General features: G+C 37.0%; 1 protein-coding gene across 3 annotated transcripts; it reads left to right on the forward strand.

The window, feature by feature from the left end:
* The first annotated feature begins 508 nt into the window (after positions 1–508).
* LOC121768069 (small subunit processome component 20 homolog) lies at positions 509–17,464 on the forward strand. Of its 3 annotated transcripts, none has more exons than XM_042164413.1 (31): positions 509–643; positions 716–838; positions 1,567–1,724; positions 2,039–2,083; positions 3,346–3,424; positions 3,512–3,585; positions 3,991–4,097; positions 4,327–4,509; positions 4,948–5,151; positions 5,229–5,445; positions 5,535–5,609; positions 5,703–6,040; positions 7,075–7,267; positions 7,369–7,612; positions 7,695–8,031; positions 8,192–8,372; positions 8,465–8,602; positions 8,712–8,976; positions 9,102–9,539; positions 10,155–10,609; positions 10,950–11,086; positions 11,168–11,349; positions 11,441–11,800; positions 12,065–12,190; positions 12,287–12,352; positions 12,442–14,189; positions 14,271–14,550; positions 15,413–15,646; positions 16,072–16,563; positions 16,682–16,844; positions 17,065–17,464. In XM_042164413.1, the coding sequence occupies exons 1-31, from the start codon at positions 593–595 to the stop codon at positions 17,319–17,321; spliced, it is 7,950 nt and encodes a 2,649-aa protein (XP_042020347.1). In that variant the 5' UTR covers positions 509–592; the 3' UTR covers positions 17,322–17,464. The 3 variants fall into 3 exon arrangements, with proteins under 3 accessions (XP_042020347.1, XP_042020348.1, XP_042020349.1); XM_042164414.1 differs by having other exon boundaries at positions 14,286–14,550; XM_042164415.1 differs by having other exon boundaries at positions 1,627–1,724.
* Positions 17,465–17,566: the final 102 nt, after the last annotated feature.

Below are 17,566 nucleotides of genomic sequence, written 5' to 3' on the forward strand. Positions count from 1 at the left end.
GGAGATGTTTTAGGGTCAACAAAATCTATTGATATTTGAAGAAGTGGGTCTCGGATTGGGCTGTCTAAGAAAAAGCCCATGTACGTTGTGTCAAAGCAGTAGTTTAAGTAAATCGGCGATTTAAGTAAAGTCTCTAAATAAATGCACGGGTAGTAAGTTTAAACGAATCGTATTATGTTTTTTTAGTTTTACGTTTTTGTACTCGTTGTGTGATTACATCAATGGTGTTGTGTTGTAATATTAGATCAAATAAACGGTGGGATATTTTTGGAGACAAAATCCACGGTTTACCTAATTTATTTATTTCATAGGACGGGTAAAAAAAACGATAAAAAGTTAAAAACTACTCCGTAATAGTGTAATTTTATAGAGCATTACTACATCCAGTCAAATGTAATGGGCTAATCAAAGTCATAGAATAGAAGCCCAGCATATTAGAGGAATTTGGATGGGCGGTGGGCCACGTTTTATTAGGAGTACTATATATTCACGCATTCTTTCTCGTAAACATATAAGTTGCCTCCGCCGCCGCCCCTCATCTTCCCGCCGTCGGACCCTTCTAAATCCTGCAAAAATTCTCGGCTTAAAAAGCATGTCGACTTCGATTAAGTCTCTAAAAAAATGCACCGGCCGCCGCTTCATCGTATGTTTAAACGAATCGCTTCTGTCTGTTTGTTTATGTTTTTTTTCCTTACATCCTGATACCATTCTACAGTTCAAGACGTTTTCACAAAGAGTTGAGGAAATTGACATAGATGTGTACCGAAGTCTAGACCCATTGAAAGCTGAACCCTCGGAAGGCTCCTCTTTTTTCCGGGATTGTCTTATTGAATACAGAGTACGCAGCTTTATCTCTTCATTTGTTTTTTACTTTTAGTTTAGTGATGACCCTTTCGGTTGAAAACTAGCTTTTGAAACCTGAAATTTGGCATGGATCAAATTTACTCGTCTTTTTTAAGGCTAATTTCTGCCCAACCTCTTACAACATTTGCAAATCTATCCTAACCTTATAAAAATTTCAACTTTATGTCTAATCTTTCAAACTTTTTATATTTCCTGTGTATGTAGTCTTTCAAAATTGTAAAAGGCTGCTATAGAAACTGGACTATAAGTAACCCTGCTTGTTTTTTTAATGGATGTGAATCTGATTGCATTGTCTAGTGTCTGCCATTAGCAAAATGTGATCGTTAAGCTACAACTAATTCTTCCTTCATTTAGTGTCCAAACTGCATTCTTTTTCCTTCCACATCCTTCAAATTGTTTGCTACCATATAACCACTTTGTTGTTCGCATGAAATATATCATCTCCACTTCTATGCATGATCTCTTTCTTGCCTGTTTTTGTTTTCCATTTAGTGCTAAACTCTAAACCCTAAACCGTATTAGATATAAGCACTTCTCTCTTCATTTAGAGTCCAGACTGCAGTCCTTCTGGAAATTTTTTTACTGCCACATCCTTCAAATTCAAATTCAAATTGTACCAGTTGATATTAGTTTTTTTAAAAGCATGCAGTATGGACTTAGTGTTTGATGTCTTTATTCTGTAACCTTTTTTATGACACACAGGAGCTTAACACTGCTAGGGATTTTATATCATTTTATGAGGAGTTTTTTCCTCTGGTACAGACACTTCCCCAAATTATCTTGCACAAAAAACGGATTATGAAAAGCCTTCTGTCTCGATTAAATATGAAAGGGAGACTTTCACTTGAGCCAATACTAAGGTACACTTATTTATCGGAGCTATTGCATGAACTAAACATAGTACTCGGGGAGGGGAAATAAGGTTTCATTCTTTCTTATAGTCAACTGAGCATAATTTGCCTCTCAGTCCTTACTGCTATTTTTTAATGCTTATGTTAATTGTAGTAATTAGTCCGAATTCGTGTGCTTGAACCTTGAAGTATGTAACTTGATCATATTCACGCCTTCATAATATGGTGTAGCTTTACTTTTGATGGTTTCGGTCCTCCTTACATTTTAGTTATTTACGACAACCTTACATTTTTGTTGGTGGCACTTGTTTTGTGTGTGCTAGGCTGATTTCTGCTTTATCTAGAGATCTCTTGGACGATTTTACAGAGTAAGTTCCCTTTCACTTTTATTTTCTGCTTCTCAATCTTTTAAAATCAATTGATCTCATTGTAATGTGCTCTAGATGAGATTACTTTTAAATAGTTTAATCATGCTTAAACATGCTTTTGTATGTGTTGTTAAATATCTGCCATGGCGCCGCCGTGGCGCCATTGCATGGCGGGTTTCAAGAAAAACGCCATACTGATACGCTGCCATGGAACTTTTTAATGGCGACTGCCATTTGCCGCCACGAATGAGGCGCCATGGCGGTGCCATGGCAGATATGGCTTCATTTTTGGTTGGGCTGCCCCAAATCCTCGGCCCAATTAGCAAATAAGATGGCCCAAATTTATTTTACCCCCAAACCCGGCCCAAACCCGACCCAAACCCGACTCAATTAGTAAAAAATTAGGGTTTTTGTCTTAGAATCAGATTCCCTCCCAAAAAACACTAGCTGCGCCTTCTCTCCCAAAGAACCCTAGCTACACTAAAACGCTGCCCCCTCGTCGCCGGTCAGCGCGCCCCCCCTCGCCAGTCAGCGACTCAGCGCTGCCCCCCCTTCCAGTCAGCGCCTTCCGCTTCCAGTCAGCGCCTTTCCCCCTCCCCCGCGCCGCCCCCCATCGCCGGTTTCCGGTCGCCGTCCCCCATCGCCGGTCAGGATGAGGATGGCTATGTTGGGGAGGATAATGATGTTGGGGAGGATGATGATTGAGGATGGTTTTAATTTAGATTTTATATGTATTATGATGATGACTTTATATTTTAATGGTTGAACTAAGACTTATTATTATAGGCATAATATATAATTGCTTATGACTTTATCCTTTATTAACTGTTTTTAGTAGTTGATATTTACATTTTTAATTATTTTTTAATATTTTGAATTTATCTATACATATATTACTAATATTTTTATTAATTAATTTATCGACCGCCATATCCCGCTATAGCGCTACGCCATATCCCTGTGGCGGTTTTTTGGCTTACCGCCGTGAGCCGCCATACGCCATCCATAACGTCAAAACATGCTTTGCACCATGATTAGTACCCCAAGATATAAGTTTTTGATGAGGAAAATCATATGTTGAATAATATTTATTGGAAACTCTAGAGAGCATGAGTTGGGGTGTGTGTGGTGGCTGGGAAACAACTCATGTTCCTGGTCTGCCTATGTCTACCCCAACTGCATGTTCAGTTTTTTACTTTGTTTGCCTCCATTTACACTGTTTTCAATATGTTCACATTAATTATTTCTTATCTTCTCTGCAGATTTCTTTCAAAAATTATTGATTCTTTGAAAGTGCTTCTTAAAAGTGGTGCTGATAAGGATCCAGAGCTAATTGAGCAGGTCCAAGAGTGCTTTCATGTATCTATGGTTCTTCATTTATTTTCCTTATTCTGGAAATATTATATGAAATTGCTGTTGTTGATGCAGATATTCACATCATGGTCATACATAATAATGTACCTGGAGAAGTATCTTATAATAGATGTTGGTGATATTCTAAGGTAGCATTGTTTGTATTGGTGGTTTTAAAAGTTGATAGTATTATTTAATTGCTCATTCAACTCTGAAGTCTTTGTCTAAAACATGACATAATGATGGTGTTAAATTTGATTTTATTTAATTAATCATTCAGCTCTGAATTGACTGAATTGACTTAAGATATACTAACTTAATATATGAGAACCAAATAGAAGTATGTTGTATCCATGGATGTCTATGTTTATGGGTTGCCTATGGATGTCATAAGGATGATATTATTTTTTGGGACTATTTTCATCAAACTCTAAAATTTAATATTCAATCCCTAAAACACCGTATCCATAAATGGTTATTGTTGGTTTTCATATATGCTTAACATTCTCATTTCTTGTCTTATTTTTTCATCTTCCTATTGTTCTCTTCTGCAGTATCATGATAAATTTAAGATACTACCCTAAGGATTATGTTCGCGAATTTATGGCTGAGTCAGTGTCATTTTTGCTTAGGAAAGCATCAATTGAGCAACTAAAGAGAGGTATGATTTTTTTTTCAAAGGGTATTTTGTCATTTTAACATATCTGTGAAGAATACCCCCAACTATTGATTAGCCCCTATGTGATATCCATGCTAGTGCATTCATTTATGTCTTGATGATTATCATTCCCTTTAAAATATAAGGTTGACCAACTTTGTGTGCTTTTTAGTAATTCTATGTATTGGCTCTTCTCCTATTCTTTTGGATTTTTTTTATAAATGTTGGGCAGGTGTTCAGAAACTTATGGCTGAAGTTGTTGAGGAACCATCGGTAGTGAGGAAATCTGGTGTTAGTGCTCTACTATCTCATGCTATGAGAATCATCTCGTCGAGATTGCACTCGAGGGCCGAGATATTGTTACCACTTCTGGTTGATGAATCTATCTTCGCTATCGATGGCCAAGACTTTAAAGGTTTGTTTTTACTTGTATTGTATGCTCTTGTGCTTCTTGGTTTCAACTATTTGGTTGAGTGAGCTGTCATTTTGAATGAGTTCCTTGAAGTTGTTTAGCCTTTAAAATTACAGAACATTACTATTAAATACTCATTAGAGACATAAAAATTTGGTCATGCGCCATCCGTTATAAATACAGTGGCATTTATCACGATGTTATGCTGTAAGACTTGGCATTGCACAGATATAAATGAAAACAAGTACACTGTATAACTCCATATGTTCTGATTGTCAAACAATATAGATACACAGTTTAAGCTTTGAAGCTATGAGGTGTAGTTTGATCTCCCATGGTCTTGGCATTACATTATCTTATAACATCCTATAAACTTACCATTCCCTTTCCCCTTACTTTTTAATCCCTTCATTTATTCCTGAATATATTGCGGATATGCAGATTCAAGACCGGTTCTTGAAGTTCTTATTCTAACCTTCGAGAGACTTTGTGCGGAGCTAGATCCAGGCGAACTTTCTTTCATATGGAAATACTTGTCAGAAAAGATAATAGAATCTTTGACAAACGAGAACTCTATGCACCTGACTCGTCTTTTGGCCCTGCTTACTTCTATTTTGCAAAAGGATCATCTTGGGAAAATCACAGGTGGGCCTCAAGTGGCTTATGTTATTTCTTATGTCCATTTACTGATTCTATTATAATAGAATTTTGGTTCTGTGCAGATTTTGAACCCTTGGTCAAACTTGTCGACCAGCTTGTGGAAACTTTTGTTGTTTGTCCTCCTACAATGAAGAAAATGGACCTACACTCTGAAGTTATTGAAAAAGTTCTGAAACTAATGCTTTGTGTCATTGGTTGTCTCTCTGATTCTAAGAATATGCCTGCTTTGCTGCTGGTTTCTGTACAGTGGGAATCAGTGTTCAATATAAGAAGTCGAAGGTATTGCTTTCAAACTTATCTTTAAAATTCAACAATTTTATTCTCCGTTCTCTTCTCTTTGTGAGACTCACACGGATGTTTCCCTACAGTTTACTGACTTTCCTTGGAGATCTTCTCATGAAGGATCCCAGTATTTATCATGTCTTTGGAACAAATATAATGTGGTAATTTACCAGCTACCTGTTTTTCATTACTTTGATAGATGTATTAATCTTCATTCCTTTTGCATTGTTTATATGATTTTTATTTTATTGCAGTGCGTTCGCTAATTTAATAGAAATATATGACGAAGAGGTCATGTATATACTGATGAAGTTCTGTGAGAAAGTGGAAGTGAACAACTGCTGCTTTTGGGATGGGAAATCCAAGGAGAAGTTCTCAAGAATTTTTGTGTTTTTTGAAGAGACTCTTCATTACTGGATTGGAGAAATCAGTAATTCTGTGGAAGGAAAATTATTTCCTGCCCAACAGAATAAGTTGGCTGTCTTATGGGCTGTTATTGGCTGCTATTATCATTTTGCAGATGTCCAAGAAATTTCATCTGTACTAATGGAGTTGATAAGTGCAATTGACAAACTTCTAATGGTGGAATCTAGTAAGTCATTATCTGATGCTTAATAATGTTATCCATGTTGGCATTTTATAGTCCTTAAAATGCAGCAATTTATGTTAAAAGAGTTTTGTATTGTTTTGTGGAGTGATCTCTTGAGGTCTAAAATTATTACTCTTTTTTTGTACAAGAGTTTTGTATTCTACATCACAATCCAGTAGGATATCAGGTATGGGGTATTACCTGACCAACCCAAAAATCATCGGGGGTATTTGAAACCTGTTACCCGCAATTTCGGGTATCGGGTAGTAACCTTTTTGGAATTTCGGGTTACCCGATTACCCGATTGATAACCCAAACCCAATTAAATTAACAATACTTAATTCAATTTAGTGCATTTGAACAATCCCTTACAGTGTACACTCAGAAGTCCTAACCTTTTCACACATCTTCTGTCCCTTTACTGTTTTCACGATTATTTGCTTGGATGACTTTGCCTCCACAGTCAGAACTAGGATTTTGATTTCAAGACCTGCCATTGTTGTGGAATACGAGAGAGAGAGAGAGAAAAGAGGAAATAAGGGAGAGAATAGGAAGCTCCAAGCAACTGCATTCTCGGCTTGCCAATTTGGATGTTCAGTTAAAAAAATGAAAATAGCTATACTATCAATTATCAATATAAAGAAGAAAATATCAGTCATGTTTTTAGCTATAAAATAGCCACCCTCTTTCAAGGAGTTTATAATTTTTTTCGTAATTTAATTGTGCTTCGAATTCAAATCATCATTTATTTGAAAATTTTTGTTCCTTAAAGTTGTAGTGGTAGTTGTAAAATTTTTTGGGTAATTTGGATACCCGAATTAAGTTTCGGATCGGATGTCGGGTATAAAATTTAGGGAAATTTCGGGATTGGGTACCCAATTTTTTGGATCTGGTACCCTCGGATACCCAATTCGATGACCCTACCCTTGAGTACACCTTAGGCGGTTTGTCAATTCGTTTCTAGAAAGTTCTTCTATTGATCAGTTTTTTTTATATGATTTTTTGTATTCATACATACAAATGTGATATTTTTGTAGAGGCAGGCTTTCAGCAAGATACTTGGTATTGCTTACTCGGGGCTGCCTTGCGTTCTTATAACAAGTTGGTGTCTAGGAGGGGTATTGATCCTGAAGAGTCTGCAATGTTAAAGTTCCTGGATCTTGCAAAAAGATATAAGCTGTCACCTCACGTCTTATCTTCTGTGGCAGATATATTGGATTCAGCCTTCTGGTAAGCTATTATTTACCTCATATTTTTTTTGTCTATGTTTTCCTAAATATATAACACCTTTGCCCTAGTCCTTGACATGGCACTGTATTTTGGTCTTTCAGTGCATCACCTAGGAAATGTCAATTTCGTCTTTCGGAGTCTATAGCTGGAGAGTCCTTGGATGCTCTACGCATATTCTCTGAAAATCTGAGCCATGAGTGCAGAGAGATCCGCCTTTCAACCCTGCGCATACTGTGCCATTATGAATCCGTGCATGATAAAGATTCAGCTAAGAATCATCCTGTTGAAAATAATTCAGAAATTGATGATGTTGAGACGAATCTAGAGTATTGCTGCCATAACAATGTAATATTTCTTTTGCATAGTTTTGTGCCTTACCTGCAGTATCATGCGTCAGATGTGATATTAATGGTTTTTTGAATCCTAGGTTCTCAACCTACTCAGATCTGTTGAAGAGACCGCTCTTTCAGTCGCAACAAGCCGTAGAGTTATTCTCCTAATTTCTCAATTACAGACGAATCTGAGCGATCATAGAGTTGCCGATGAATATATCTTTGCCGCTTTAAATGGAATATTGGGCATACTTCATAACCGATTTAGCTGTTTCTGGGATCCAGCTTTAGAGTGCCTCACTGTCCTTGTTGGCCAATATTTTGGAATTGTGTGGGACAGATTTATTAATTATCTTGAACAGTGTCACTGTGATTTTCTAGCATCTCATTGTCAACATGACAGAGATTATAATGACTCTGTGGAGGAATCTGGTAAATGTTTTCTGGAAACATGAATTTATTTTTTTGTGTTTCTACCTCTTCTCTTTCATCATATGGAAGTGCATTCTGTGCCACATATTTTGTCCTCAATACCTGCTTTTACCTCTGTGCTTGCATCACTATAAATCTGGACTTTGTGTTGACAATGTAGGTTTGGTTGGATGCTTCAACTCCGATATCATTTTTGTATTTGACAGTACTCCCTGTGCAACAATCTTGTCCCTCTTAATTCAATCTTTACAGAAAGTTCCTGTAATAGCTGAATCTCACTCTCGACAAATAGTACCTTTGTTTCTTAAATATCTGGGTTACAATGGTGAAGAAGTCACCAGGTGCTTTTATGCTTAATATATTCTGATTCTTCTTGTTTGTGTGAAATTATCATAGTTGACCATGTGTACTTTGATGTTTTGAAAATTTGCAGTGTTGAATCATATACACTGGATCGTAAAGGGAAAGAATGGAAGGGAGTTCTTAAAGAGTGGTTAATTTTGTTCAGATTGATGCATAATCCTAGGTCTATCTATCAAGGCCGATTTCTGAGAGATGTACTTATGCATAGGTTGGTTTGACAAGCTGCTGCAGTTGCTAAATTAGTACTATTATTTTGTTTTTCCTCACATTTCTTTTTATCTTCTGTGTTTGGCTTAAGCTTTATATTGGTACTGCAGGCTTCTTGACCAAAATGATGCTGATATACAGACAAAAGTTCTTGACTGCTTACTGAACTGGAAGGATGACTTTTTACTTGCATACAGTGAGAATCTGAAAAATCTAATCAATTCAAAAAATATGCGGGATGTGCTTGCTAGGTGGAGCTTATCCAGGATTTCGGTGGATTCTGTTGATGAGCGACATAGAGCTTATCTTGTGCCTATAGTAGTACGGATACTCATACCAAAAGTTAGAAATTTGAAGATGCTTACTACCCAGAAGGTATTGTATCTAGAACTTGGATGATGGATACTCATTTCTTGGCATGCTCTCTTACTTTGTCTGCTTTTCATTTTAAATTGTCTCTTATCTGATCTTATTCTAAATGAGGTGCCTTACCTTTTCAGAATGCAAAGGCATATCGAAAGGCAGTTTTGGGCTTTTTAGCTGAGCTTGATCTTGACGAGCTTCCTCTTTTCTTCTGGCTATTAGTTAAGCCCCTGCTGCCTGATGAAATGAGCAAAACTTGTTGGGCATCATTCAAAAGTCATCAGTTTGAGGTTGATGAACCTGATATCCTGAATCTTTTAACATCAAATGCCATAGAAACCCTATCGTGGAAGAAGAAATTTGGTTTCCTGCATGTTGTTGAAGATATTTTGGCAGTTTTTGATGAATCTCGCATTAAGCCCTTCCTTAATATACTGATTAACTGTGTTGTCCTCATATCATTGAGCTGCTCATCAGTTCTTGGCTGTAAAACACGTGATTCATCTCCTGTAGAGGACTCGTCTAGCTTAGATTTGGGGGTGCATGACAATGACGCAGTGGAGGATAAGAACAAGGTAATACTCTGCTGTGGAAGGGTTAGATGAGCTTTTCTTGTTCATATTTCTCTTCTTTTCTCAGATGGTAAAGATATGGACTGATCTGCCTGATGTCAGCATTTCTTTCCTATTTTCTTGTCGGCATATGCATGTTACATCAGGAATTACTTTATGTTGGTGAAAAATATAAAAGCTGTAGATAAAGTTTGTCCATATTTTCTGCACAATGTATTAACGTGCCTGTATTTCTCGTATAAATTGGAAGCAACCCAGTCAACATGGTATTATAGTCATGATACACTAGATTCATTTACGACATAACAGGAATTATTTTATGCCACATTGCTGTGTGTAACTGGTAATGATGCTCGGATTCCTGTATCGTATGTGCAGGTTAGACCTGTATGATTTCTGAAGTAACTTGGATGAAAAATTTCATTTTTTTCATGGTTACGGGTTACCGCTTATTAAATACTTATAATTTTTTCTTGTGAATATCCAGTTGTTTTCTGGACTATCCTTGAATCCAGCAAATAACTTTCATCGATGTCGTATTCGAATATTTTATCCACCTGTTAGCTCAGTTGCTGTCAGTTGGAAACGAATTAATCTATATATTTTGCTCATTTGCAGGAGAGAATGCAAATCATGGTGTTGATGTCCTTGAGCCTTAAGGTCATATATATTGTTCTTAGTAAATATGATGATCATAATTTTGGAAGTGTGTTTTGGGACGTGTTCTTCTCATCAGTAAAACCTTTGGTTGCTAATTTTAAGAAGGAATGTCATGATAGGAAAAAGCCAAGTTCAATGTTCTATTGTTTTCTTGCAATGAGTAAAAGTTACAGACTTGTTCCACTATTATCTAAGGTGGAGAATCTGGTACCCAACATTTTCTCTATGCTTAGTGTTCCACTAGCTTCAGAACCCGTCTTGTCTTGTATCTTGAAGTTCACTAAGAACTTGTTGAAGCTTGATAAAGCCCTGGATGGTCCAGATGTCACAGTCAAAATAGTATTACTTCCTCATCTCGATAAGCTCATCAGTGGCTTGCATTGTATTTTCATCAAAGAAAATGCGACTGAGAGGTAATCCTTTCCCCATTTCTAAATCTCCATCAGTGGATAGTGGAAGCCCCTCACCCCCCCCCCAACACACACCGCAACAAAAATATGTGTTGGTGTTCATTGAGATTGACTTGAGATTGGCCTCTCCCCTTGATGCTATGACATTTAATTTTTTTTTTACAAATATTTATTATTATCTACATGTGCTCCATATTTTATCTCATTGTGGAATTTGTTTCTGAATACAATTGGATTCTCACAACAGAGATCTGAGAGTGTCCAAATATATAGGGGAAATTTCTATGTATATATGAATTTTCTGTTAATGTTCTATATTCCCTTTTACCTCTTTTGTTTGTAGGCGTTTGCTCAAATTCCTGGAAAAAAGAGATATCACCATCTTTCGCTTGTTGTCAGTGTATGTGAAGGAACCATCAGATGCTAAATTATTTATTGATATATTGCTCCAATTTCTTACAAAGGAACGCCTCAATTCTGGTTAGCCTCTTCACCATTTTATTCTTCAAAGGAATGATTATTTTTGAATTATTTACCAACTAAATATTTTTGCACTTGCAGATACTTGTGTCCATGTGTTGGAAATCATTGGCAGAGTGGTGACGGTCCTGGACAGTGCAATAAGTAAAAAGATTTTGACTTCACTTTCCTCGCTTCTTATTTCAGCTGATATGGATGTTCGTATGCATACATGCAATGTCCTTAATGCTGTTGCTTCCAATGATGCTTCTTTGGTACCGTTGGTAATACAAGCCTCTTCATAACTCCTGTAAATACTATCTAGTCCTTATCATGAAGAAAAATAAAAATAAGCCTCTCCTATGTTGTGTGCAGGCAAAAATTCTTTGTAAGCTATGCAAAGCCGCTGCAGAAGTGATGAATGGTCTTGACCATGATGGCACTGTCCTCTCTCCTTATGAGGAGGTTAATGTGGAGTTCTTTTATACTATTGAGGAAAAGCATGCATTGTCAATCCTGGCTCTTGCAGTAAATGATATGTCATCCGAAGAAACGGTATTACGGCAAAGTGCATACCAGTTATTGCTTTCCTTCGTTGAATTTTCTGGCAAGATCCTAAATGGATCTCTAGAATCTAACCAAATGTGGTCTAGAGCTAGTATCCGGAAAATGATAAACAATTTTTTGTTGAAACACATGGGAAATGCAATGAACAAGGAAGGCACTCGTAAAAAGGTACTGATGTTTATTTTATTGACGTTTCTTTTACTAATATATTCCAGCCCTCAAGTGGTTCCACCGTTCCACTTTAGGATGCTTTCCTGCCAATTGCATGTCTGAGATGTCCGTGTGGCTTATTTGTGTTATCTGGATTAGTATTTTCCACCCTCTTGAATAGATATCCTGTTTCATCAGCTCATCGCACCAGTCAGGTTGTTTGCATATAATTATTGGAAACGACTTTTTTTTTAATATTTAAAATGTATTTGTTGGTTTTAGATATGGATTGAGTTTCTTTCTGAGATGGTGCGGAAGCTTCCCAGGGAAGCAAAACTTTATTCGTATAGGGCCTTATGTTGTGATGATGTTGAACAAGATTTCTTCTATAACATAGTACACTTGCAGGTAACACATTTTCGTAATTCGTTGAAAAAAATATTTGTATTCAACTTAGAGCAATACTTATCATGTCCTTGCTTTTTGTCATTGCCCTTAATGTAGAAACACAGGAGAGCAAGAGCACTAGCTCGTTTTAGCAACTTTGTCAGTTCAGTCTATCTTTCTAAGGTAAGCTTCTCAAGCATCTTGACGATATGCTTAGTTGTGTAATTGTTTATTGTTATATCACTAATCTTTTGAAGTTTACAAAATTCTAGGCGATCACCTACAAAGTGTTTGTCCCACTGCTCTTTAGCATGCTTTTTAATGCCCAAGATGGGAAGGATGAGAGTATAAGAAGTGCTTGTGTTAATGCCCTGGCATCAATATCTGGTTGCATGAATTGGGACCAGTACAACGCCTTGCTAGTCAGATGTTTCCGTTATATGGCACTGAAACCAGATAGGCAAAAAGTTTTGTTGCGACTTGTCTGTGCTATCCTTGATCGCTTCCATTTTCAGGAGACAACTCTGACGAGAATCACTGTTCATGACGAACTACTACCTAGCATACAGGAGACTTTGCAAAAAAATATTTTTCCCGAAGTTCAGGAGTTGTTGGCCTCTGCTTCTGACAGTATTAATGTTAACATCTGCCTGGTTGTACTAAAACTTCTAAAATTTCTCCCCACTGATATCATGTACTCTCAACTTCCAACTGTTGTTCACCGTATTTCAAACTTCCTAAAAAATCGGCTCGAAAGTGTACGTGATGAGGCTAGGTCTGCGCTGTCAGCTTGCTTGAAGGAACTAGGATTGGAGTATTTGCAGTTTATTGTCAACGTCTTGAAGGGCATACTGAAGAGAGGCTATGAATTACACGTGCTAGGATACACACTCAATTTCTTGCTGTCTAAGTTCCTCGCGAGTCCCATCTGCGGAAAGTTGGATTACTGCTTGGATGATCTCCTTATTGTTGTGCAGAACGATATACTTGGGGGTGTTTCTGACGAGAAAGAGGTTGAAAAGATTGCTTCCAAAATGAAAGAGACTAGAAAGCAGAAATCTTATGAAACTCTGAAATTGATTGCCCAGAATGTCACTTTCAAAACCCATGCTTTGAAACTTCTTTCCCCTGTTACAGTTAATCTGCATAAGCAGTTTGACCAAAAGCTCAAGTTAAAATTGGAGACCATGTTAAGACACATATCTGCTGGTATTGAAAGTAATCCATCAGTGGAGCAGAAGGAACTGTTCATATTTGTGAATTGCCTCATTAAAGATGGCCTCGGAGATGAAGGTAATGTACAGGGATATGGTTCTATTTCCTGGGCGGGTTGTAGAGATGCTGAGAGTATCCAACCAATTGAAAGTAACAGATTAGTGAATGTCGATCAGCAATTTTCTCATTTGATAACTGTATTTGCTCTTGATGTTCTGCATAACTACTTGAAGAAACTGAAGCCTAGCGCAGAGGATGGACAACTTTTATCAATGCTTGATCCTTTTGTAAGTTTATTGGGTCAATGTTTGAGCTCAAAGTATGAACACATTATAACCGCAGCAGTTAGGTGCTTTACTCTGATAGTGCGGTTGCCTTTATCATCCCTTCAGTGGCAAGCTGACAAGATAAAGAATTCTTTGTTGGTTATAGCTCAAGGATCAGTTAAAGTTAACAGTCAGTTGATAGAGTCCTGTATGAAGTTGTTGACAACCCTTCTGCGAAGTGAGAGAGTCACATTTTCTACTGATCAGTTGCATATGCTGATCCAATTTCCATTGTTTGTTGATTTTGCAAAAAGGCCCTCATTTGTCGCCCTTTCACTGTTGAAGGCTATCATACACCGAAAGCTGGTAGTTAGCGAGATATATGTTCTTGTCCAGATTGTTGCGGAGATAATGGTAAAAACTCAAGATAAGACCATTCGTAAAAAGTGTAGTAAAATTTTTATTCAGTTTTTACTCGGTTACCAACTTTCTCAGAAGCGCGTACAAGAACATCTTGATTTCTTACTTGTAAATTTGAGGTGAAACTACTCAACTCCCAATACTTAGTCTTTTTTCCCCCTAATATTTCTATTTAATCATAATTTCAATATTTCCTACAGTTATGAACATTCCAGTGGAAGGGAAGCTGTCCTTGAGATGCTCTATACCATTATTATAAAATTTCCGCAGAATGTTGTGGATGCCCAATCACAAACACTGTTTGTATATTTGGTCAAATCGTTGGCAAATGACGACGACAGAAATGTTAGAAAGATGTCTGCTGCTGCAATAAAGTGTCTCATTGGGCATGTTAGCTCGCATTCTCTTCACTCAGTACTCGAGTATAGCCTGTTTTTATACCTTGGAGGAAAACAGAACCTATTGGGTGCTGCAGCACAGGTAAAATCAATGTAATAAGTTTTTAGTTCTACTTTTTGCATCTCTCACCTTGTACCGATCAGCATAATACTCCCTCCGTCCTAAAAAAATAGACTAGTTTTACCATTATTTATAATGTGGACCCCACATTTCACTATCACTCCTTCCGCTACCTTTTTCCTCCCTCTCTCTTACGTTTTCTTATCTCTCTCTTACTTTACCAATTGCACATTAAAACTCATGCCATTAACAAGCTTGTCTATTTTTTAAGGATGGAGGGAGTATTTTACTACTGCATAATATTTGCTGGATAATCAATAGTTTTCCATTTTTCATTATCTTGTTATTAGTCTGGTTTTTGTGGGTGGGGAGCTTGGGATCAAGTGCCTACACCTACCTACCTAGCAATCTTTGTTTGGACAACAAGTTAGGTTTACTGGAGCAAGGTTTAGGTTTAAGTTCGATTGGAGTATTTTGTACTTAGGTGTTAGTTGAGATGAACTCTTCCCAGTTCTTAATATTGTGGTTGTGAATTGTGATGTTAAAAGCTGATGTACTTATGTATTCATAGCCAGTTCTATCATATAGCTGATTTGTTATGTATAGTTTAGCTATTCTTGAACATGTGAATTGGTGCTTATGATATTTATACTGGATTAAAACTCTGTCAAACTTAATCATGAGGTTCATGAATATGATTTTAGAGATCTTTAACAGCGTAAAACATGCCATGCGAATTTGTACCAAATCTGATTTTAGTGTGATCTTTATCTTTCAAATGATCATAGTTCTACTCTAACAGAGAAGTTTAATTGGACTCTAGACCTTGGCCATGTTTGCTACACTTGATTATCTCTAAATATAATTGGATTTTGCTTGACAGGTTTTGGGTTTATTAGTGGAAGTTATTGGAAAGAATTTTCAAGTACACCTCAATAAAGTACTTCCAACAATGAGAAAAATTCTTCAGTCTGCACACGTTGCTTTAGCATCAACTCAACAAGACTTATCAGATGTTTTAGTAATTCCGTTCTGGAAGGAGGCATATTATTCGTTGGTTATGTTACAGAAGATCCTAACTCAATTTCATAACTTGTTCCTTGATAAGGAGCTTGAGGTACAACTCACTATCCTATCTGTCATCGTACTTCAAATACTGTCCCTGTTTTATATCTGTTTTAGAATGTTACAGCTGTACGTTTCTCCTAAATCTTCCAATCTTTGAGCTTTATGAAAATGCTGAGAATCAGAGTAACTATTTACTTTTTCTGGGGAATGTTTTTACGGATATATTATGTTCTTCAATTGGGCTGAATTTCTATTCACTTTCCATACAGGTCTTACACAGCTAACTCTTGTACAGCTAACTTAGCTGTTTGGTCTAATCCATCCGTACCTTATCGTCTCGTCTCTCTGTCTCATCTGTTTGTAGCTTTCAATGAATTTTAACTAAGAGTTGACATCGTTCTTCTAGATCTTTAGTCTTTATATGCTAAGTTCAATCACACAGATCTTTTAGCTTCTGATATTTGTCTTTTACAGGATTTTTGGGAAATTGTCTGTGAATTCCTCTTGCATCCTCATTTGTGGTTGCGAAACATAGCATGCCAGATTCTGTCTTCTTACTTCACTGCAGTGGCCAATAGAGATAAGAGCAAAGTCAGAGCAGAAGCATTCTATATCATGAAACCGAGCACACTCTTCCATATAGCTGTTTCTTTCTGCTGTCAGCTGAAGGTGCCATCAAATGATAATGAAAATGGCAATGTTATCAAGCAAAACCTCGAGTTCTCAATTTCTGCACTTCATGATTTCTTGAAGAATAATGTTTCTAATTTCTGGTCGAGTCTTGATAGTGCCGAGCAAGAACGCTTCCTTAAAGCTTTTGATATTCTCGATCCAAGAAAAGGGAAGAGGATGCTTCAATCTTTTATTTCTGAGGGTGGTGTTCAACATGATGAAAACGAGCATCCATTTATTTCCTATTTTCTCCAGAGATTGGGGAAGCTTACCTTTCAGATGGAGGCCAAACAGGTTTGTTCATATGTACAGAAAATAAAACTGTTGATTGCTATTAGGATTAATGATCCTTCTAGATTTATGAATGAGCGCTCTTGATGGCATAATTTATTTATTTATTTTATTCCTGCAGATGAAAATTGTGTTCGAGTTTTACAAAGCAATATCACCAAAACTACTCCATTTTTGGGAGAAATCTTCACCTGCAAGCTTTGATGATGTCCGTAGTTTTGCGTATCAACTGTTATTGCCGTTGTACAGAGTCTGCGAAGGTTTCACTGGACAAGTTATTTCTGGTAACTACTCTTTAGCTCTGTCCCACCCACATACAATATAGATTACAGTCTGAACCTAAAATAAGATGATCTGCCTGTGATACAAAGTGGGAACATAACTAACAAATAAACTCTTCATCAGATTTTGGGTTAAGTAGAATCAATTACTACTATTACTGTTGCTTACCTGTTTCGAGACCACCTTTTGTGCATCAAATTCTGATCTTCTCACTCTTGTCAGATGATCTGACACAACAAGCGCAAGAGGTCCGGGATGGCATTAGAGGCATCATCGGAGAGCATAAATTTGTTCAAGTTTACAGACAAATACGCAATAATATCAAGGAGAAGCGCGACAAAAGGAAACAAGCAGAGAAGGTGATGGCTGTTGTGAATCCGATGCGCAATGCCAAGAGGAAGCGCAAGATAGCTGACAAACATCAAGCTCACAAGAAAAGAAAAATGATAACCATGAAAATGGGTAGATGGGTGCATTGAGATGGCCACTTTTGGTTATTAGCTTAATTTAGTTTTTATTTTCTTACTTTGTGTTATGTTGTTTGCCAATACTTGTGTCATCAAGAATATATGGAAAGATATGCTAAATCAATACTAAACTAAATAAGAGAGATTTGGGAATATTTGTAGAGATATTCTCGTATCAGGCACCCACGTACTATCATCACCATACACATTCATTCTCCAAACAGTGATAACATTATCAAAATCAACACCAGGGCTTT

Source organism: Salvia splendens, chromosome 15 (genome assembly GCF_004379255.2).
Source record: "Salvia splendens isolate huo1 chromosome 15, SspV2, whole genome shotgun sequence".
NCBI classification, from domain to species: Eukaryota; Viridiplantae; Streptophyta; class Magnoliopsida; order Lamiales; family Lamiaceae; genus Salvia; species Salvia splendens.

Excerpts from the sequence above, each read along its gene's own strand:
- LOC121768069 (XM_042164413.1), top strand. The coding sequence starts at position 593 with ATGTCGACTTCGATTAAGTCTCTAAAAAAATGCACCGGCCGCCGCTTC. Across the intron at positions 7,268-7,368 it reads ATATTGGATTCAGCCTTCTG|TGCATCACCTAGGAAATGTC; the intron begins GTAAGCTATTAT and ends TTGGTCTTTCAG. Across the intron at positions 7,613-7,694 it reads AGTATTGCTGCCATAACAAT|GTTCTCAACCTACTCAGATC; the intron begins GTAATATTTCTT and ends TTTGAATCCTAG.